General features: G+C 51.9%; 1 protein-coding gene and 1 long non-coding RNA gene across 2 annotated transcripts; one reads left to right on the forward strand and one right to left on the reverse strand.

Moving 5' to 3' along the window:
• Nucleotides 1-3100: 3100 nt before the first annotated feature.
• On the reverse strand, nt 3101-14302 carry Ccn5 (cellular communication network factor 5). Its single transcript, XM_048440984.3, has 5 exons — nt 13994-14302; nt 13676-13768; nt 9481-9697; nt 6408-6662; nt 3101-4186 (listed from the first exon to the last, which is right to left on the reverse strand). The coding sequence occupies exons 2-5, from the start codon at nt 13733-13735 to the stop codon at nt 3981-3983; spliced, it is 738 nt and encodes a 245-aa protein (XP_048296941.2). The 5' UTR covers nt 13736-13768; nt 13994-14302; the 3' UTR covers nt 3101-3980.
• On the forward strand, nt 3317-13119 carry LOC125404833 (uncharacterized). The gene is made up of 5 exons (XR_007233387.3): nt 3317-3452; nt 6317-6479; nt 6619-6811; nt 8780-8952; nt 12582-13119. It is a non-coding gene; the product is annotated as an uncharacterized LOC125404833 (long non-coding RNA).
• Nucleotides 14303-21898: the final 7596 nt, after the last annotated feature.

Here is a 21898-nt window from a genome sequence, read left to right on the forward strand (position 1 = left end):
CTGTCTCTTCGTTGCCTTCTAATTCCCCCAGAAACACAGAGACTGTGGCCAACTCGAGTCATGGCTGCGTGTTCTGTTCCACCCTCCCTCTGCTTCCTACCCTCTTCCTCTCCCTGACTTCTGAAACTGCCAATCACTGTTACGTGGGTCTATTCTTTATCTAGTTGGAAGCCAGAGAAGTTTCGCCTTAGCGAAAAGTGAGACAGAGTCATAAGGACTATCCAGAGCCATCCAGGTCAGAGCAGGCAGCCTGGGAAAGGCCTAGAGAGGAGAATCTGGACAAGAGGGGACGCCATACCCATGGGGGTGCTCGGCACAGAGGATATGGAAGACACAAAAGGCCTGGGAGTCATAGGAATCTGGTCCAATCAGGTGCAGGTTTATCTCAGGGTCCCAGAGGGCTTTAAGCAGAGTGACTTAGCCGTGGTTGTGCTTACAGAGGTATTCCTGGCTGTTCAGTGTGACCAATGGGAGAAGGCTCTCACAATGGGGGTCAGACAAGGTACCCTGTCTCAGGGCTGGTGATTAAATAATGCATTCAGCACAAATAGAAAAACAACAAAATACCTCCCCCAGGAGGGGAGGGGGAAACTAGCTACCTCTGTCGCCACCTCACCCTGAAGCTTGGGGACAGTCTCCAAATAGGCTGCACTTTTACAGCTGGGCAATAGGGGGCGGCAGTGACCTCTGGTTCCAGGACTTTATCAGCTGGCAGCCTCTCCACTCTTCACGCTTACAACTATCACTAGGGGGCAGCACTATGTTACTGGTTCCTCTACCAAAGCCCATTTGAAACCACTAATAATACACACATTTTTTTTTTAGCAAAGTGGGGACCGGACTCAGGGCGGGCTGGGGACAGGAGACTAAGGAAATGCACGATCCTGCTCAGACCAGATGCAGGTGGAGGGGCAGGCTGTTCTTGAACAGTGGACAAATGACCACGTGAGCTCTGGATAGTTGATAATAGACCAGTTAAAGTTAAGAAAGAAAGAGAGGAAAGGAGGGAGGAAGGGAGGGAAGGAGGGAGGGAGGGAGGGAAGGAGGGAGAGGAAGGAAAAAGACAAACTGGGAGGAAGGGAGAGGGGAGAGAAAAGGTAGATTGAAAACAACGAGAAGAGATAAGATAGAGGGGAAGGATCAGAGGAAAAGAGAGGAGAGAGATGGGTGGGGGACAGAGCACACAGGCTGTGGGTTCAGCTGGTTCCGAGCCTCCCAGCCCTGACTGCAGCTGAAGTTTACTTCACCAGCTTCAGTGTCCCCTCTGCAGAACAGGAGCTCCTTCAAGTATCTCCCATGTTGTAAGGTCACGGACAGGTGCACCAGGACACACACATGCTCTCTAGACAATGACACCATCCTGTTGCCAACCCCAGGGCAAGGTCTGGAGGGCCAGATTCTCTAGAGTTATTGCCAGTTAGGACAGGGAGGGGGCTGGGCATCTTGTCAGGTCAGGGAGCTCTCTCTGCCTTCTGCTACGGGAGCCCCACCTTCCTTATCTCCCTCAACATGCAGAAAGATGGGGTGCCCCAGTCCACAGAGTCTGGCTCCGTTCTGGGAGCTTCAGCCATGGGGACAGAGAAGGAGTCTCCAGAGAGCAATGGGTCAGTGACATGCAGTTCCCCTGCTGCTCCAACCCAGCACTAAGCAAGGGAGTGCAGACACTTTCCTGGGGTTCAGCCAGCCAGGCCCAAGAAGCTCAGCTACGAAAGCCTGACAGAAGGAGTTCAGAAGATCTTCATTCATCTCTGAGCCCAGAGCCATATCTCCACACAGGGAAGGCTCCTGGCCCTGCTGTCCATCATTCTGACCACACAGAATCACAAAGGCTGCCCTTCCTCTCCCTGTTTGGTGACTCTGGAACTGGGGGCCTTCTCCTCTTGCCTTCCGGCCAGCTTTGGGTTTGGCAACCTTGTCCTGCCAGCGAGAGGCTGCTTTCATTTCAGATGGACTCAGGACCTATACTAAATATTTCTTCTTTTTTTATTCTGTTGAGTGGGACGCATCAGTTGTTAAAGAGCGTGTGGCTTCGAATGTGTGAAGCTTAGGAACAGGCAAAACTCACTCCTGTGGAGATGGAAATCAGGTAGGACAGGGCTCATCAGATCACGAGAAGGGGGCAGCAGGAAGAGCAGGACTGTTCTGAGGTGATGGGAACATTATCTACCTGGACGGAGGTAGACGGAGGTTGGTTGCAGGGTGCACAGTTGTGAAGGCTCAACAGGTTTGTGGTTTGTGCATTTAACTGCGTGAATTACATACATCTCAACAAAATTTCATAGGGGAAAAAGATCACTGTTTAAGGACAAAGACTATTATTGTTGTTTAGTCTTTGGTTTTTGAACAGGATCTCACTGTGTAGCTCTGGCAGGCCTGGAACCCAGTATGTAGACTAGGCTGGCCTCAAACCCACAGAGATCCATCTACCTGCCTCTTCCTCGGAGTTCTGGGATTAGAGGCATGTGCCACCACATTGACCAGAGACTTCTCTGACTGTCTGGCTAGACCTTGATGATAACACCCGTTTAAAAAGTATTTGTTGCTGGGTGTGGTGGCACATGCCTTTAGTATCCAGCACTCAGAAGGCAGAGGCAGGTGGATCTCTGAGTTTGAGACCAGCCTGGTCTACAAAGCAAGTTCCAGAACAGCCAAGGCTGTTACACAGAGAAACCCCACTCAAAAAAAATTATTTGTTGTTTGTGGTATTCATGCATGTGTATGTATGTGGTGTATGTGTGTTCATGTGCACTTGAATGTGTGCGTGTATAGTACCTCAGGCATTGTTCCTTGGGAGCTGTCCACTGGTTTTTTGTTGTTGTTGTTGTTGTTGGTTTGTTTTTTTTTTTGAGACAGGGTCTCTCATTGGCCTGGAGTTTTCTAAGTAAGGAGGGTTGACTGGCCTTGGAACCCCAGGGATCCTCCTGCCTCCGACTCCCCAGTACAGGTATCATGAATGAGTCTCACCACACCTGGTTTTTGTGTGTAAGTTCTGGGGATTCATCCTGGGTTCTCATGCTTTCCTGGCAAACACTTTACCAACAAGGCTGTCTCCCCAGCCCCCACTTCTATTTTTAAAATAAACACAAATTGGACCATGGGAGAGGATGTGAAGTTTATATTTAGGTGGGGTTTTGTTTCTGTTTTTGTTTTTGTTCAGACAGGAAAACACAGGACACCAAACAAAATCCCATCCGTGGCTTGGCTTTTTATTCCTGGCTGGTCCTATCCTCCAGAGGAGGGCACTCCCACTGTCCCTCATCTTCCTCACGCTGAAGAGGCCTGGGTTGCCAGAGTGTGGGGCTGTGAACCTCATGCTTTTCGAGTGCTTAAGAAATCTGCATTCTTACAAATACAGAGTGAAGTTCACGGATCTTGCTGACGCTCCTCGGGACAATATGGCTTCATCTCTTCACGTTCACAAAGAAGTCTGCCACTGAACTCTTCCCAGATAGGTAAGGTAGTCTCAGACCAGGGAAGCCAGACTCACTAGCCCACCCATAATCTTGACTTTGGGAATAAGCGCATAGAAGTCCAAGAAGGGAACTGGGAGTTTCAGGCAATGTTTCCTGGTGTCTCCTCACCCCTACTGTCCCCGGCATGGTGGCGAGGCTTGCCCAGCACAGCTTAGCTTTCAAGATCCTTTTAACGGTCTTTTTTTTTTTTTTTTTTTTTTTTTTTTGTATGGTGAAGTTTGGAGAGAAAGTTGTCCTGTGTATATTTGATAAGGAACAAGCCAGGAGAGCCCAGAAGCCTGGGTCAGAATCTCAGGCTGTGTTAGAGTAATGGATGGAGTTGGTCATTTGTTCCCTCTACCTCGGACAGAACAGGCAACCCTCAGTGGCCCTGGACAAGGAACCTAACCAGGACAGTTAACTGCAGCCAAGAGCATGGAAAGGGACATCTACCATCAGGGCCAGGTCCTAGGGACACCTGCTGAGAATGGCGGGCTCCGTCCCCAGCCGGCTCAAGAAGGCACTGTTCTAGGAGCTGCGATTCCCGACTGCCAGGCAGGGTCTGGACAAACACAGGCGGCGCTGGATCTCTAGTTGGCAGAATCGGTTCTGGTTGGATACTCGGATGGCTATCCCCAGCCCACAGGTGGTTGAGCAGGGGCCCCAGGCTGTGCTCCATTTTGGACAGGGAACATCAGCAGAGGCAGGAGTGATGAGGCCAGAAAGTTGATGTCCTGGGGGTTAGAAAGAAGAGGGTGAACATGGAAAGGTCAGGACTCCACAGACAAGTCCGCCCCCCTGCTAGCCCTCACAGGGACCCTGGTGAGACTTAGCCTTAGTTTCTTCCTAAACTTCCCGACATTGGAGGTTGAATGAAACAATGGCTGGGGAGTCAAAGCACAGTGCACCCCGCTGACATCCATCACGAGATGACTAAAAATCGCCACCCTCCTTTTTTTCTCGCCTTCCTACACTCTAATACATAGCATCATACAGGCACACTTGTGTGGCCCTTTAGCCTGGTGGCAAGAATGGCCAAGGTAACAGGCTCACCATGGCCTAGCTCTACCTTCCCCATTCACCTCTGATGTTTGATGTTCTTCCTTCTAGTCCTGAGAAAAAAATCACATCTGGCAAACTCTAGAGAGAGTTCTCAGTTGTCACGGTCAGTGTATACAAGGTTTATTTTGGGGGGGGGGAGGGCGGTACTGCTGATATCTAGAGTGTGGAGGTCAGGTTATCTTTCTGCATCCCACAATATTCCCAACAGTCCCAAACTGCGAGAGACTTGTCCCAGAGGTCACTGGTGCTGCTGATGAAAACTCCGCTTTGAACGCACAGGTGTCTTGTTTATTCAGCAGAGCAGGGGGTGTTGGATCAAGGACTGCTCAAGAGCGCTGAGATGTGAGGGTGCCGGCACCCCTGTACAACTAGTGCAGTGTTTGCACAGAACCCACACACCCGCCTAGGAACACAGGTCACCTCCAGATCACTAAGGCTGGCTAAAATGGGGCAATGTTCCCGAAGAGCTGTGGAACCACCTTTGCTAAGGAAGAGTCTCACGCTTAAAATAGTCTGTTCGTGCTCAGTATGAACCCAATGACAAAACTATTCTTGGTGGGCAGCTGACTGAATCCACAGATACAGGGGACCAACTGCAAGTATGTTTGTGGCCCTGTGCATGTACACACAGTGGAGGTCAGATGGCAGGTAGAGCTTTGATCTTGACTTTTAATATGTAAGTGAAGGGCTGGCAGCATGGCTCAGTGGTAGAGCATTTGCCTGGTGTGGACAAGGCTCTGGGTTCGATTCCAAGTACTATGGGAGTGTAGAATACATAGTGTGAGCTGGATGACTCTCTCTTACGTGCCCAACTAGATATGTCTTGTCCCTGGCAGGGATGGCGGTGACCAGGGCACTTATGCAGGCTTAGTGTCAGGCATCTTTACAACCTGTTTACTTGTCCTGGTTCAGTTTGTCCTCACCGCAGAGGTGGGGGTTCTTATTAGTTTCACTTTCCAGTTGGACAAAGTCAACAACTTTCTCAGAGTCACACAGCAAGCAAGGCCAGAGCACGGTATAGACATGTAGTGTCCATGTATTTAACCCACCCCGTCTCCTGCCTTCCACATGTGGTGGCATCCGCAGAACCAGTCCTTACTTCCTGGTCACCTTCCCCAGGCAAATTCATGTGATAACAGTAATGCTTTTCAAGAAACAGGGCAACAAAATTCCAAAGTTGAGGAGTTGGTCAAAGAATGTAGCTGTCTTGTCTGTACCTCTGCTCAGACCTAGGCTGTATCCCAAACTCCAGTTCTGCCTGGTCCAGTTTTTACCGAATCGTTTACTAAATCCAAATCATCATGTATTCAAAGTATTGTAAATTGTCCACGTGTATTAAGTATCATAAATATATGCTCTGTATGTATATCTATATTTTGTCATATTTTATTAGTCTATACTGTATTTATTATCTGTGCTATCTTATTTATTCCACTGCTGTGAGATGCACAAATTTGGCTCAAGGGCTAACACTCCTCCCTCCTCTCCCCTGTCACCTGATTGAGAACTCTTTTGTTTTTAAGATTTATTTTTATTCTATACGTGTATGGTTTTCCTCATACACGTACGTGCACCTTGTGTATGCCTGGTGTCCCCAGTGGTCAGAAGAGGGCATCAGATCCCCTGGAGCCAGAGTTATGGAAGGTTGTGAGCCACCATATTGATGCTAGGAACTGAATCTGGGTCTCTGCAAGAACAAGTGCTTTTAAAAACCAAGTTATAGCTCAGGTCCCTCAAACTTTATTTTAAATGACTTATTAGTTGAGATCATATCTCTAAGTGATTGCTTCTTATTCTGTCAGTTTCCAGAGGCTGTTGCAGCATCCTGACATCTTGTCCCCAACCCCAGCAGCTGAGGCCTTGGTGGCCTGGGCCCACCCTACACTCACTCACCTTGGGCCGTGTAAGACTGGATCCTCGGCCTCGTTCCCTGGTCACACACCCACTCAGGACAGCACCTGCCAGGTACCTCTACTCTCCTGGGGCGCGGGCAGTCCCGGCTGGGCAGTCTCACATCCTCGCTGCACAGCGACAGGCAGGTGAAGCCACCATCAACACAGCGGCAGAGGACCCTGCAGTTGGGCTGAAAGGTCTCCCCTTCTAGGTACCTGCGGCCATTCACCTCACAGTTTCCATCATCTTCTTTCACTGTGGAAGGAGAAAGCAGAGCGGCTCTGGGGCCTGGGACCAGAGCACAAGACAGGCACCCTGTCCGAGCATCACGCCTCACCGCACCCCTCCACCACGGACCTGCCAGAGAGGCATCAAGGAGCCTGGCTTGGACCCCATGGACCAAGGTATTTTACTTCTTGCACCAGTTTACGTGAGAAAGAGTATACGTTGGCTCTTGTTTCAGAGTGTGTCATAGACTAAATGAAATCATGATTGTAATAAATCTGACAAAATGAAGCCTGGGTAAAGGGATGTGGCTCAGTTGGTGGGTGCAGTGCTTGCCTGGCCGGCTCATGGCTCTGAATTCAATCTCCAGCAATGTATGAACTCGGTGCGGTGGTGTGCTTGGTGGCACTCCTGTAATCCTAGCACTCAGGAGGAGGCCTGGGCTGGAGACCTTGTGAAATTAGTAATATCTAGTATTTAGCTGTGAAGCACACTGGGCCTGGGGCTTTAGGTAGCATCCCGTCTCTCCTCTTCCTGTGTGGGGTCATTGCTGTCTGCCAAGGTTTAACTTGCTGGCTGTGGGGCTCAGTAGTTGCTACTTAAATCCTCCGAGTGGCCAGCCCCATCACCACCTGCCTGGAGAGCTGGAGCCCAGAGTGCTCCTCTTCACATACCCATATTTCTTCTGAGAGGATGATTGTATCAGCTCCCTGTCTCCACGGCCTCCAGATCAATGCCTTGGATACAAAGACTGGACCTTCTGGCCTGGGCCAGGTTGCCAATGGTTTCCTAGGAACTGCCCAGGTAGCTGTGCCTTGCTCCTTACCTGGTCTTGCTACTTCTAGGCTCACTCTACCACACTATCACACACACACACACACACACACATCCATCACACATGCATACACATGCATGCGTGCACATACACACATGTGTGTGCACATGCATACACACACGTTTATCACACATGCATGCATGCGCATACACACACACACGCACATGTGTGCGTACAGACACAGACACACACACACACACACGCACACCACCTCTGCTGCTTCGGCTTTGGGCCCCAAGTTGCCAGGACAACCTGGTAAACAGAGGTGCATTTAGGAAGGTCAACTGGAGGACGACAATTTTAGCAAGAGTTCCTGGCACTTTGGAGGTCATCAGCTCAGAGCTGGCTAGGTGTGGTGCAAGTGGGGCTGGGCAGCCAACCCCTCAGCAGGGTAGATGCGCTGTGAGAGGCACCTTGGGATTACAAACCCCATGAACCATCTCAGGATTTCCCTATCCACACATGACAGCAGCCTTCACTTGGGGTCCCCAGGCTCCCCTGAGCACAAGCCACAGGCTTGCCATCTGGGGGCTCTCAACGTCCCTTCTCCCCTCTGGAAGTCATTTGCAAGGACAGGAATCATGGAGTTACTGGTTTTTTCCCCTTCCACCGCTTGCAAGCTGTGTGACCTGTGTAAGTGACTCGAGCCTCTCTGAGCTGAGCTCCCTCGCCTGCAAAACGGGCAACACTGGGCTCTTTCCTCGGTGTTAAGGATAAAGTAAAGCCGGCTTATAAAGCATTTTCCCACAGGACTGACTCAAGGAAAGGGCTCCTGTTACTGCCCGCCCCGCTGGAACCTCTGCCGTCAGCCACGTGATGCCACAAATATTTGCTGAGCACCTACAGTGGCCTAGGCCATGTGCCAAGCAGTTGTAATTCAGGCTATGTGGGCAAATGGGCAAACATCCTCCCCTCTGGAGCACTCCAGTGAAAACAAACACAGCCAATGACGTTGTGCCGGCTGGTGATCGCGCCTGGAGAAAGTAAGGGGCTAGAGAGGAATTGCAGTATCTTAACTAGGTGGTAACAGGGCCTCATGGATGACGTAGCATGTGAGTAGCGGGTGAAGGCAGAGAGGGAGCTTTCCATGTGTGTATCAGGAAAAGTATCAGGGAAAGAATGAGGGTAGAGGACCAGCCAGGGCGAAGGCCCTGAGGCGGAGAGCCTGACTTGGGTGTTCAAGGCCAGTGTGGTTGGAGCCGAGAACAGGAGCAAGAAAGGGAGCAGATGAGGTCATTTTTGTCAAAGTGTGAAATGCACTTAATGAAATAGATGAATCATAAAAATCTAACCCTTCTCTGTTTCTCTACAGTTCTTCAGCCGGTGCAATTTTGCTCTTTGGTGACCTTGGCAAGATCACCGCTGATAGCTGGTTCTGGCACCTCATAGGTCCAGAGGGTGCTGCTAACTGTCAGACCAGAGAGCCTCCCCTCAACAGTGGCCCTGGCACCCCAAAGTGTCAGAGGACACCCAGGCCTGAGACCGGTGAGGAATGTCACACATCCAATACCACTAGGAAACAGCACTGGGGTCCACACGCAACCCACGGCTCCCAGTGGGGAATGGAGGGAATGCTTGGAGATGAGACAGGCTGGAGGGCATAGAGCTGGCTAGCTGACCTCTCTGAGCCTCAGTTTCCCTGTGTGTAGCAACGGAACTATGGGGCACGAACAGTGAGTGACCAGCATTGTTGGGGGCACACACCATTCCCCATTGGAGCCTGTGCTTTTGCTCCCCACAGGGCTGTGTATTCGCCTTGGGGCAGCAGTTGGCCCAGCTTTGGAGCTGGCTGTGATTTGGGTGGGTGTGGATTGAAGTCACCAAGGAAGTCCCAGCAGAGGGTAAGAGGGAAGAAACAGGGAGTGGGCCCAGGAACCCTCAGGTCACCGGCTGAGCCAAATAAACACAGCGCCTAAAGCAACGTCAGAGAGACACAGAGATCAGAGCTCCACTTGGCTCTGGACCCCGTGGCCTTGACAACCCCCCCCCCATTAGTCTAGCAAACCTACTTACAGAGGCACACGGTCTCCCGGCCACTGGGGCCTGCCCCAGGCTGACAAACCAGGCCCTGGCTGGTGTCGCAGACATGCAGATGGTCACAGGACTCCCCCAGCCTTCGGGCACACACTCGACAGCAGCCACAGCCATCCATCACCAGGGGCACCCCCGGTGGGCACTGGGGTGGTGTCCAGGGACAAGTACAGGACGCTGGGCACAGCTGGGCACCCACCTGAGGAGACAGAGACCTTACTTAGCTTTGACTATCACGGCAGGTATGGAGACTTTCACAACTGGTCACTTCGTGGCCAAATCAGACAGCATGGGACCCATAGCTTGGCCTTGGAGTTACACAGAACCAGCCCTGAACCAGGGCCATCTGAGGGTGCTCCTGAGAGGCAGCATGACCACTGTGCTCTGAGCAAGGACCCCGGGGCCAGAGTTTCAGTCCTAGGAGCTCCCATGTTGGTGGAGTTACCTGAGAGTTCCTTGAGTTCTCCAAGCCTGGCTTTCCTCGTGTGTAAAAGAAAGTGGGGATGATGTCACCTACCCCTGCATGGGTAGGTCAGCAATACGTGGGGTTTCTTTTTGGGGGGATACACATGTATGTGTGGCATGCACGTGTATGTGTGTAAATGTGAAGAGATCACCACCCCACGGCTGCCTCTGTCCGTATCATTATCCAGTTCTTTTTTTTTTTTTTTTTTTGAGACAAGGTCTCTCACTGTGCCCTATGATCACCAATTGGTTAGGTTGCCAAGTGAACCCTGAGGACCTGTCCATCTCTGCACCCGCAGCACTGGGGTACAGGTGTGCCCCACTGTGCCTGACTGTTACGTGCGGGTGCTGGGGATCGATCTCGGGTCCTCACGCTTACACAGCAAGCCCTTCACCCACCCACCGAGCGTCTCCCCAGCCTCCTGAGTGTGGTTGATGCTGGTGGTCATCTTTGCTCATCACAATGGAGGCTAACCTAGGAACTCACCTAAAGGCAAGAGCAAGAGCCTGAGGAGTGAGAAGGGAAGCTAACACTTCCTGGGTGAGTGCTCACCCTCAGGGCGAAGAAATCACACAGAGCAGGGAGTTTCCTGGTCTCGGCACAGCCCAACATGTTTCCCAGCCCTGAGTGCATGCCAGATTAGCCAGGAAAGGGAAATACAGATTCCCAGGCCTCCAGGACTCAACTAGAAGCACAGAGGGAGGACCTGCACTCTACTTAATAAGCTATCTAGAAGTTTCTAGCTCCAGCTAGGTTCACAGACTCCCTGGCCCAGCCCAGCCCAACTCCCCACCCCCACACCTCCATCCCATTCCCACTCCCCCACCTCCCTGCACAGATGGGAAAATTGACTCCAAAGGGGGAAAAAGTGATTGCCCGTAGCCAGATCTGGGAGCTGTGCCAAGACCACCTCCCTGATGTGGACTCGTGGCCCAAGAGTGTAGCATGATTAATAAAAACCCAGAGACAGAAATTGGGGTTCAACCTGAAGGTCAGAAAAGCAAAGCAGCCAGCCACTGGCTCTTACCTTGACCTTAGTCCAAAAATGGCGACCCTGCCTCCAGGGATCTCAGAATGAGACTTTGAGTGAGAGCCGTCTCCTCCCATCTTATCCTTTCTAGTGCTGGGATTAAAGGCCTGCATCACTACCGCCCGATTTCTATGGCAATAGTGTGGCTACTGAGATTAAAGGTGTGTGCCACCACTGCCTGGTCTGTATGGCTGATCAGTGTGACTGTTTTACTCTCTGAACTTCAGGCAAGCTTTATTTACTAAAATACAAATGAAATATCACTATACCAGAGAAGTAGACTTCTCCTGGAACGGGCAACATCTGAGCCAGGGGCTCAGTACCCATTCGTTGCAGGGTCAAAACTTCCCCCAAAGACACAACTGTGCCTTCCACCCAGGACAAAAATACCTAGATGAAGTGTCAGAAGTCATGGGCTTCCTAGAGGGTGGGGACCACGAGAGAGGTACCATTCAAGATGCTCCTGACTGCCTGACCCCGCGGTGGAGGATCACTCACTCTTTAGCAGAAGTAGACAGCCTTATGTGGAGGATTTGCGATTTAGGAAGAGACAACTAAAGACTCCAAACCTCCTGATTGGCCCAAAGAGGCAGTGATCCCTTTACCTAAGGGGGGAGGGGCATCTTGTCCTCCGCCCCTGGACCCAGAGTCCCAAAACCCTGCTTTCCAGGGCCCGCAGTTCTCACTGTGACCAGCAGGGGCCGCCACAGAGTTGCTGCCTGTCCTTGACCAGAGGCTCCCACCTCAGGCAGGGTACTCTGCAGAATTTCAGGTTCCAAAGGGTTCTAGGACCAGTAGTCTCTGGGAGCTTATAAAGAACACACACTGTCACCTCTCCAAGCCTTCTGTGTAACCTCAATATGAGATATAATACATTCTGGGGTACCTCACTTGGAGCGGGCCTGGGAGGAAAGAGGAGGGCCGTTCAGAACAGGGTTTTAACTCCCTTGGCTGACCAGAACTGGCTGAGCAGGAAATAAGCCTTATACTGAGCCCCAGGCCGGCTGCAGATCCTCGGTAGCGCCCAGCTTCTCCAGGTCCTGACCCCCAGCACAACCCACTAATGATACCGGTTACTCTGGTGTTGTGTGGGCAAGCTGTCTGTAGTACTCTCCTGTGAGCTATGGGCAGCTTGCCTGGCTTAAAGATGATGAACTAACATTTGGGAGACCCAAGCTGGAGAATTGCCTCAAGTTTGAACTCAGACTGAGCTATATAGTAAGTTCCAGGCCAGCCTGGGCTACAGAAGCTATTTGTTTAAAAATGAAGTCCAAAACAATAATGGCAAAATAGGTCAAAAACAAGAAGTAAATACCTGGTGGATAGGACCAGAACCCAGGTTTCTGGGAAACCAGAGCCCAGGCTTAACTCTTGTGCCTGCAGGTTACTCTATGGGGGCTCCTCTATTAGCAGCTGAGCATCTGCCTCGGTTTACTCGTTTGTTAAAGGGTAGTGACAAGGAAGAGGCACCCCCATCCTCTGGCCCCCTCCTCCCCTATGCCCTTGCTATGCCCTTGCTAACCGTCATGTCCCTAGCCAACATGTCCCCATGTTCAAGCCATCTCAGCAGAGTTTCACTGTTTTCAGGTTCCCTGTTTCAACCCCAGACCAGAGCCAGGAGCCCGCAGCCTGCCTGGAAGACCTGGAACTCACTTCTGCCCTGTGAAGGATGTGGCTTCACATGCTCCCCATGGCTGCATCCCTGAGTTTCTGTGCCAGGTGCCAATCACCTTGCCGGGACCAGGAGGGATGGCCTTACAGATGCCACTCCAATGGCGCATCCAGGCCGTTCTTCCTCAGCCTCTCAGAACCCCTCTCCCTCCCTGGAGCCCAGGAGACTAAGTCACCCACTCCAGCATCCTGTTCGGCCCATCCTTTCCAAGACTGGAAGCCAGCTGGTTCTGACCTTGTCAGGGAGACCTCTTGGTCTCAGGCCCCGGATCCATGTTACTGGAAAGTCAGCATTTAGTGTGAAGCATTGCCCAGGCTGGGGTGGGAGGTCTCAGAACATGTCTGCCCCAGGCTCCTTCATGCTACTCATCTATTGTTCTTTGCTGTGTGACTTTGGGGCAATTGCTCGCCCTCTCTAAGTTGCATTTGACTAAAAAAGGAAAACACCTTATAAGACTGTTGTGAGTGGGAGGCAAAGTGGAACTATACACAAGCCCATTAAAAATGTCCCACATGACACTGAGGGACATTACCCACAGAGATGTCTCCTGTTCTCTCTGACCAGGGTCAGAGGGTCACCGCCCGTCCGAGGGCCAGCACTCTGTGCCTTGCAATTGAACCCCAGGATCCATCCCTGCCCTGGTTACGCAACTCTTACACCTGATTTGCTCTCTGCGGAGGAGACTGGGGGGTCCCTGCCTGATCACTGGTCTCTTCTGAACACTCGTCTTGGCTCAGGGCCTGCACTGCTCTTTACAGAGCAATTCTCCTCTGATCTCCCCAGAGGATCCTTGTGCCCATTCCGCTGAGGCCACGGTTCAGAAAGGGAAGGGCACGTGCCTGAGGTCACACAGCAGAACTTGCAAGGAACAGCTGTCTGAGCCCAGGGAAGGAAGCAAGCCTGGGCGCAGAGACTGGACTGTACCCAGTGTAGGGTCCCACTAAGGGTCCTCTTGTAACCACATATCCGTCCACCCAGAATTCTACTTTAAAAGACCAGGATCCCTTACCATTGAGGGTAGGCAGAGGAAGGAGATGGCCAGAAGATGGGTCAGCGGGGTGCCCTTCATGTCACCGTGTCCCTCGGGAAGCCAGCTTCAAACCTAGGAGGCAAGACCTGAGTCTTTATGTTCTAGAAACTATAAGGTTCTACTAAGTACATGAGAGAGAGAGAAAAGAGACAGATAGACAGACAGATGGACGGACAGTCTCTCTCTCTCTCTCTCTCTCTCTCTCTCTCACACACACACACACACACACACACACACACACACACCACCTGTAGTGTCTGCCCTCCTCCCCATACTCCCAGGAATGAGCCCAGTTACCTGAATGTGAGGCCACTGAGGCCACCAAGAAGGCGTCTGTCAGGGTGTGAAGCCCAAGCCACCACCAGTGTCAGGAGCTGAGGACAAGCCGGCAGGAGCCTCTCTCGGCTCCTCAGCTCCCAGCAAGAAAAGCCTCCAGCCCAAGCCACTGCCACAGCAGCTCCAGCCTTGTCAGGGCCCCTGTCCCACCCCCAGGGGCCTGTAGAGACCAGAAGTGTCCGGCAAACGCCCGTTTGCAGATCTGACCCACGGCGTCTTGAGCCCTGTGGCCCGAACTCCGGGCAGCCCAGACCCAGCCTGTGGTTTCTGGCAGGGAGACTGGCAGTCACCCAGAGGTGGGTGTGACCCAGAGCAGAGCTTCCCTGGCAGCCTGGCTTCTCTTGACGACCAGAAGCCTCCCTATCCTGCCTCCTGGGCTTCAAAGGTGGCTTAGTGTGGCCAAGTCTGAGCAGACTGGGCTGACTATGTGCTGCTGGCACTAGCTGGGCCCTGCTGATCTGATTAAGCTAAATTGTCTTTGTTAAATCCCACCAGCTCTGAGGGGCTCTGTAGGGCTGGAGACCCAGGCACAGACCTGGAGACCAGACCCTGGAGGGGGGGGGTAGCAATGGAAACACTGAGGAGGCCCCCTTATTCAGACTAAGGACGGGGTATAATCTTCTGAGGGAGATGTCATTTCTGAGAGCCAAGAAAGAAGCTCTGAGGTCGAGTGTTCCAGAGGGAGCAGCATGTTCCAATGCCCAGAGGAGGGACCCAGCACAGCAGCCCTGACTACTCAGAAGATTCCTGATGGGCGTGAGACCTGCTGGGTACTGTACTGTGCGGGAATACATGGAGGACAAAACACAGGATTCGCACCACCAACTGTGGGACATCTCCAGTGTCGTAGCTATTGGGTACAGGGACGTTCCCTAAGGTTCATCAACGGGTGTAGGGGTATAAGGACACGGGATCTGAAGGCCAGGGCTGGTTCAGTTGGTCGAGTATGTTCCAGTCACAGTGGAACATGCCTGCGAGCCCAGAACACAGGGAGCTAGCCTGGACTAGAAAGCAAAACCCTATCTCTTAAGAAAACAAAGAAGCAGGGAGTCCACGTGCTCCCTCCTGGTCACACGCGGGCTACGCCTACCACTGTGAATGTTAAAAGCCATCTCTAAAAAAGAGACCTGCCTCAGGCAGGGCCTGCAGAAGAAGTGGTGTGGCCAGTGTGGGCACTTGCTGTTTGTAGTTTTCCCACCCGCTGGCCCTTCTCGTACTTACTGGGTCTAAGCTATGTCGCAGGAAGGCGGGACACTAGGGGATTGGAAAGGTAGATCACAGTCATTTGGTTAGGTAGTGGGGGCAGAGGAATGGGGCGCAGGCCCAGGATGAGGTAGACAGGGACTGAGAAGCAGCTGGACTTGGTGGCTGGGCATGCTGAGGTGTGCAATCGACCCTGAGCCAAGCTTGACACCCTGCCTTGGTGGTCTATTTGCTCTGTGGCTGCATGGAAATTCCATACCCTCTCTGGGTCTCAGCATGCCCACGCCAGTAACCATCTTACTCTTCTGTCACCGCCACCATGACCTGAGTATTTTTGAGACGGAGATGTGCCCAGTCTGGCAGCTAGGCAAGGCCGGGAGGCTAGCTTCCTGCTGTGAGATCTGTGTACAGCACTGGGTGCAAATTCTGGGATCAGTCCCTAAAAGGAAGGACATTCTCTTTGTCTCATCAACACTCCTTTCTTCCTCTTGCTTCTGGTCAAAGATGCAGCGGTGGAGCTTGGCGGCCTCCTTGGGCCATGACGGTACCTTGAAGATGGATCTCGTGTACAGGGGGAGATAAAATAAAACTTTAAAAAAGGAGACTGGAGCCAGGCATGGAGAAGCTCACGTGTTCCCCTAGCACTTATAAGGCTGAGGCAGGAGGATAGCGAGTTTAAGGTTAGTTTGGGTTACATAGTAAGACCCTAACCCTAGAGTTACATATGTATCCTGGATGCACCTTATAGATTTAATTTACACAGTTAAGGGGGCAATGATACGTGTGTGTGTGTGTGTGTGTGTGTGTGTGTGTGTGTAATATATATATGATTATATGTCACGACTGTTTATAATATTTATATAGTCCCCATAGACCCTCCTGCTTGAGCTGACATGTGTTTGAGTTAGTCACTGCTGATCTAAAAAAGAAGAGCAACTTTGTTGTTGTTATTATCACTGCTGGTGACCACAAACCTGGAAGCTTTGCTAAGTCCCATTTAATATTCTGTCTGTCGGTTTGTCTAGCCTTGTCTCCCTCCGGGAATGGCATCTCTTCCGTTCTCTCCCTACAGGCCTGGCCATCTGCCACAGGCCTCAGGCCCCAGCAGCAGTACCTGCTGCTCCCGCCTTTCCCGGGCCTTTCAGCACAGAGACGCAGCTTCGGAGGATGAAAAGCTCCATGAGATGAAGGTAATTCTTTTCCATGAAGACTGTGGACCCTGTCCAAGAGCTGTGTCTGCTCCAGGCTTCATGAACACTGGGCTATTTTTCCCCCTTGATCCTCTGAGGCAGATACGCTGGCCAGCTCTCTATTGATTTTCTCTGGGATAAACTTCCTGATAGTGGGGGAATGTGGCGATTTTTCTGGATTCAGTCAGTGTTTTGTTTAGTGTCTCCATCTGTGCTCATAAATGAAATCGGCCTGTAACATTCCTCGCTTTTGTAATGCCGGTCACTTATCAAATAGCTCTTTTGGCTGCTTCCCCGCCCTTCCGGTCTCTCCTTGCAACCTGTGCAACAAAAGAATTGTTTCCTGCGGGTCAGGACAGCCTTGTCACTAGACCCCCCAGGGGCTGACGATTTGAGGCTGGCTGGGAGGGTCTTGACTCCAGATCTGGACGTGAGACTCCTCAACTTCTATTTCTCCACTTGTTCTTGGGCTAGTCTTTTGACATCTCAGTGTTTCTGTGTCCCTGCGTTTGAGGGTGGATGTGTGCCCCACTGGACACAGGCGAGGAGGCCAGAGTTATGGCAGTGTTATGTTTCCTCCTCTGTTACACTGCAGCCCATTTTTTTTGAGGCAGGGTCTCTCTGAACCTGCAGTCATTGATTTGGTGAGGCTGGCTGCCCACTGAGCCCCTGGGATCCTCCTGCCTCTGCCTTCCTGTGCTGGCGTTAGGTGCGTACTGCCAGACTCCGCCGTTCTGTGTGAGTTTGGGGGATTCAGGCTCAGGCCCTTAAGCTTTCATACACTGCCCACTGAGTCATCCCTCCAGGTCCCTTCCTAAGAAGTGCTCCATTCCCCAACTTTTAGCTTTTCAGATGTGTAATTGTATCACTGGCCTTTAAATTACTTAAACTTTAGGTCCAGGTGACTGCCACACATTTTGCTGTGTGTTTTGTTTTACTTGGTGGGTGCACACTGGGGATGGAATCCAGGACCTTGTGAAATCCGGGTAAGTGCTCTGCCCCTGAGACACATCCCAGCCCCTTCTCTAGATTCTGGTCAGCCGGGTCAGCGTGTGTCTGCTCTTAATTTTGTCTTGTTTTGTTGAATTCTTTTGATCTCTATCTTGTTGATTTGTTCACGGACTCTCCTGTTGCACACAGCCACTCTCTTTGGCCTTTGATACTGACCCATTCTGCAGCTTTAGCAACATCATGTGCATCATAGAAGAAACATAGGCTCCCACCCTCAAATGGAGGCTGCATCTTCACAATGGATCTCTCTCTCTCTCTCTCTCTCTCTCTCTCTCTCTCACACACACACACACACACACACACACACACACACACATCACCCTGCCTCCACTGTGACAGGAAGGAGAGGTTGGGGGAATGACCACCTGCATGGCTGACTGCAAACATCCAGCCCCCAGGGTCCCTCTGAGGCTTCTCCTTCCATGTGTTCTGTAGGCTGGACAGGAATTCAGATGTCTGCTCCTGGCCCTGAGGTCCCAGGTGCCGTGTGACAGGTCCCCAGGGACAGCTGCAGACTTGGGCAGTTTACCACTTGGCTGAAGTCTGAGCTGGCAAGGAGCGTGTGGGAAATGACATGCTCCCACAGAGGGCTGGAATGTGGTGATCTTAGTGCACACATATGACTGTCATAGCGTGTGGCTGTAAGCCAGTGTGAGCTGGGGGTTTCAGAGTGAGGGGATGGCACGGGGATAGTGCCAAGTGTGCAGCTGCTGATGAGCTGAGGGTTATGATGGCACATGGCTGGGATTTGGGAATTGGTGTGAGGGCTTATTCTCAGGACAGCATGCCAGGGAGAGCCACAGATCCCAGCATGTGTAGGTGTCTGGATGAATCAGGGACCTGAAGAAGCCAGGCTCCAAGCCAGGCTCCAATCCTGGCCCTATGGCTGTGCACCTTTGGGCAAATTCTCTGTCTTTCTTTGTCTTCAGTTTCCTTATCCGTGAAACGAGTGAGAAGTAATTATTTTCCAGGCCTCCCTGGTCCCAGAGGTCTATGTTTTTATATGCCTCGAAATCACTTATTTCCAGAGGCAATCCTGACCAGGAGATAGGTTTGCAGGGAGGGCCTCAGCAATGTAGAAACCCACAGTGTAACTCAGAATTTGAGGTACTCCACTGAGTTAGAACTAGCTGATTGGGCACCAAGTCAGGGAGCAATATGAAGCTAGATTATCCCTACCCCATCTGAAAGCCCCTGTCTTGGTTAGAAGACCCCCATTCCAAGGACCCACTTCTCCCTAGGGATCCCATTAGGTGACACTTTCTGTCTTAGACACCTGTCCATCTTTCCATTAATCATCTGTCCATCCTTCCACTCATGTCTGTGTACCTGACCCACCTCTCCATCTGTTTGTACACTCATCCATTCACCAACCCAACTATCCGTCTATCCATCCATCATCCATGTATTCATTCTACAAACCCAGGCTATATATGCCATGCCTCGGTGTCAAAAGCACGTCCCTGTCCAGAGTAAGCTCAAGGGGTCTGGGGAGAGAAGCCAGTAGAGACGATCTCCACATGGTGAGTAGAGAATGCAGAGGGGAAAGGGAGAGAGAGAGGGAGGCCTAAGCCAGGGGGTGACACTGAATTTGGAAGCAACTATGGTGTCATCCGGATGATTTGAGCAGGGGCAGGAGGGAGTAGAGGTCTGGAGGTGGTGGAATTGAGTCTGGATGAGGTCCCGATAGGAGGCAGGGGCTCAGCGGAGCTGCAGCTGGGCAGGCCAGTGTCAACTGGGAAGCGTGTTGGTAGCTGGGGTAGGGATGATGCCAAAGCCTTGGACACACTGCAGGGCTGCTTGGAGAGGCAGGAATCAGGACCCCACTCCCATACCTGACAGAGTGACATCGGGCAACTCTGCGAGGCCTAGTCCCCAGCGATGACATCACAAGTTGTCCTTTTTGCCTCCCGGGACCTGTCTAGCTCCCGAGTCACCATGTGGTCAGCAAACTGAGGCTATGGGAGCATGTGGCCTGGCCTGGAGCTAATTGTTCCCATCCCTGCTGTGCTGGGGGAGCTTTAGTTAGGGAGTGGGAGATTTTGGTTAGGAGCCACCACTGAGGGCTCTAGTCATGGGGTGGCAGACATGCCAAGAAAGAGCTGGGCCACTGTTCCAGTCACCAGCTTGGACCTCAGGGTCTCCTGGTGGGAGACGGGAGCCCGATTCTCTCTGCTCGTAGCTGCCTCCAGGGTAGCTCACCAGACGGCAGACTCAGAACACAGCCCCTTACAAACTACTATATTTTAAAACACGCCCAAGAAAGATGGCTTGAAATGTAGCAGTGGGAGGGGGTCCTTGATTGGAGCAGCCCCTAAGACCCTGCGGAGGAGTGTGTCTTGTTTCTTTCTGAGACAGTCCATGAAGCCTAGGCTGGTCTCAAGCATGCTAGTCTGCTAGTTGTTGAGGATGACCTTGAACTTATGACCCCCTCATCACACACACACACACACACACACACACACACACACCTTTCAGCTGCTGGAATTTCAGGTGTGAGCTATCTCGCCCAGAGCTCTCTCACTCTGGGAATCTAACCCAGAACTTTGTGGTAAGCTAGACAAGCAGGCTACCAACTAAGCTACATCCCAGCCTGGAGAAGCCCTCCTACATCCAAGAGTCCCGTACGCTCCATGCTCAGGAGGGCAGAGAGGCCCAGAGATGGAAGTCACACAACCAGTGTTCACTCTGGCTGATCTCTTCTGACTCTGGTGCTGCCCAGTCCAGTGCTGGGGACAGCCAGGGTAGCTGGGTCCAGCCCTCTGGGTACTTAGAGGCTGGGAGGTTAGGAGATTGCTTCTCCCAGGACATATGCAGGGAGCTCAGAGAGAGAAGGTCAGATCTCAGTTGGACTGTCGCCTAGTCCCTGAGAGTGGCTGCAGGGGGCTGTGCGCTAGGATGTGCATTGCAAGAAAGTTAAATGTGGACAGTGTGCCTTCTCCTGATTGCCGTATGCAAGTGTCTTAGTTAGGGCGAAGAGACACCGTGACCATGATGTCTTTACTTATAAAGTAAAGCATCCCATTGAGGTGGCAGCTTACAGTTTCAGAGGTTTAGTCTATTATCATCATAGCGGGAGCATGGCGGTCGACATGGTGCTAGCTACATCTTTATCAGAAGACAACAGAAAGTTAACTGACTGTCACACTGAGCGAAGCTTGAGCAAAAGAGACCTCAAAGCCCACCCCACATACTTCCTCCAACAAGGCCACACCCACCCCAACAAAGTCCCACTTCTTAATAGTGCGGCTCCTTATGAGCTTGTGGAGGTCAATTACATTCAAACTACCACAGTGAACAGCTGACTTCTCTTCTGGATTAGAGGTTGAGGGAAGCCCCTGACTAGAAGGCTTCGGGCCTATAGCATGCTCAAGGCTCAGAAACACCGTGTGCCTGTCTGCTTATTCCACAGCCAGATGAAAAACATGAGTGAGGGCTCATCTAGATAGAGTCCCCAAAAAAGCAATGGGTAGACCCAAGGAGGCCAGTCCTTCCCTGTTCCAACAGAGACTGATGAGACAAATGGTACCCCAGTCTACTGCAGTTGTGACTTGGAGTGGGTAATGGCACCCCAAAGTATACCCCCTCAAGTATACCCCCTCAGTCCCCAGACAAAACTTAAGTCTGACTGACTCATAAATTCAGCTCCTCCATAATTTCAGGTCTGAATCTGAATACAGATACCCTATTTTTACAGCAAAGGTACAGGGTACTTGATATGAGCCACAGGTGGTTCTGAACAACCTTAAACATTAAATCATTTCATTATGTCAATGTCCCCACAAACCTTACTGTTGCCACCATCCCCACTCCAGAGGTGGGGAAACGGAGGCACCAAGAAGTTGCATTAACCTTACAGGATTAGGCAGTGTAGGCACAACCAGAATTAGAGTACCCTCTGTGTGTGTGTCCCCTGAGGGAATGTCACTTTCCCAGGGTACTTGAGAGGGCCTGGGCCCTGCTCAACCACTGCAGCAGGGTGCCCAGGAGTGGTCTAGAGGGTTGCTCTCCCTCTGCCTACTCTCTTGACCCTCACTCTCCTCTCCCAGGCTGGCCACGGAGGTAAACAGGGCTCAGCTGTGGCTCTTGATGGTTCCTGCCAAGCTGGCACTCGGGGCCCCGAGGGTACCCAGGGCATCCCAGCCCAGCAGCTGGGTGACCTCAGGGCCAGCATTTCCATAAACATCCCATTGAATCAGCCACATGGGGTTTGGCTGGCCTCGTGTGGTTTTCTATGACATGGCCACTTCCACCCCCTCTGCCTCTCTGGGCTTCCAGTAATGATGTGCTTTCTCTGGAGCTGGTGGTACTGGTGGCATGGAGCCCTGGGGACTTCCTGTCCACTCCTTTCCCTCCATGGGGCCTTCATTCCCTCGAGAAGGCTGAGGATGTGCTACCCAGGGGCTCAGACAACTTATACTACCCAAGACACCCCAGGAGGGATAGACTAGAGCTGGGGGTA

The sequence above is a fragment of the Myodes glareolus genome, chromosome 10, assembly GCF_982192425.1.
Source record: "Myodes glareolus chromosome 10, mMyoGla1.1, whole genome shotgun sequence".
Lineage (NCBI taxonomy): Eukaryota > Metazoa > Chordata > Mammalia > Rodentia > Cricetidae > Myodes > Myodes glareolus.

Bases quoted from the DNA above. Each gene is read 5' to 3' on its own strand.
- Ccn5 (XM_048440984.3), bottom strand. From the start codon at position 13,735: ATGAAGGGCACCCCGCTGACCCATCTTCTGGCCATCTCCTTCCTCTGC. The intron at 6,663-9,480 runs GTAAGTAGGTTT...CTCCTTCCACAG, and splicing joins CCGGGAGACCGTGTGCCTCT to TGAAAGAAGATGATGGAAAC. The intron at 4,187-6,407 runs GTGAGTGAGTGT...TCTAACCCCCAG, and splicing joins CCAGTCTTACACGGCCCAAG to GACATCAACTTTCTGGCCTC.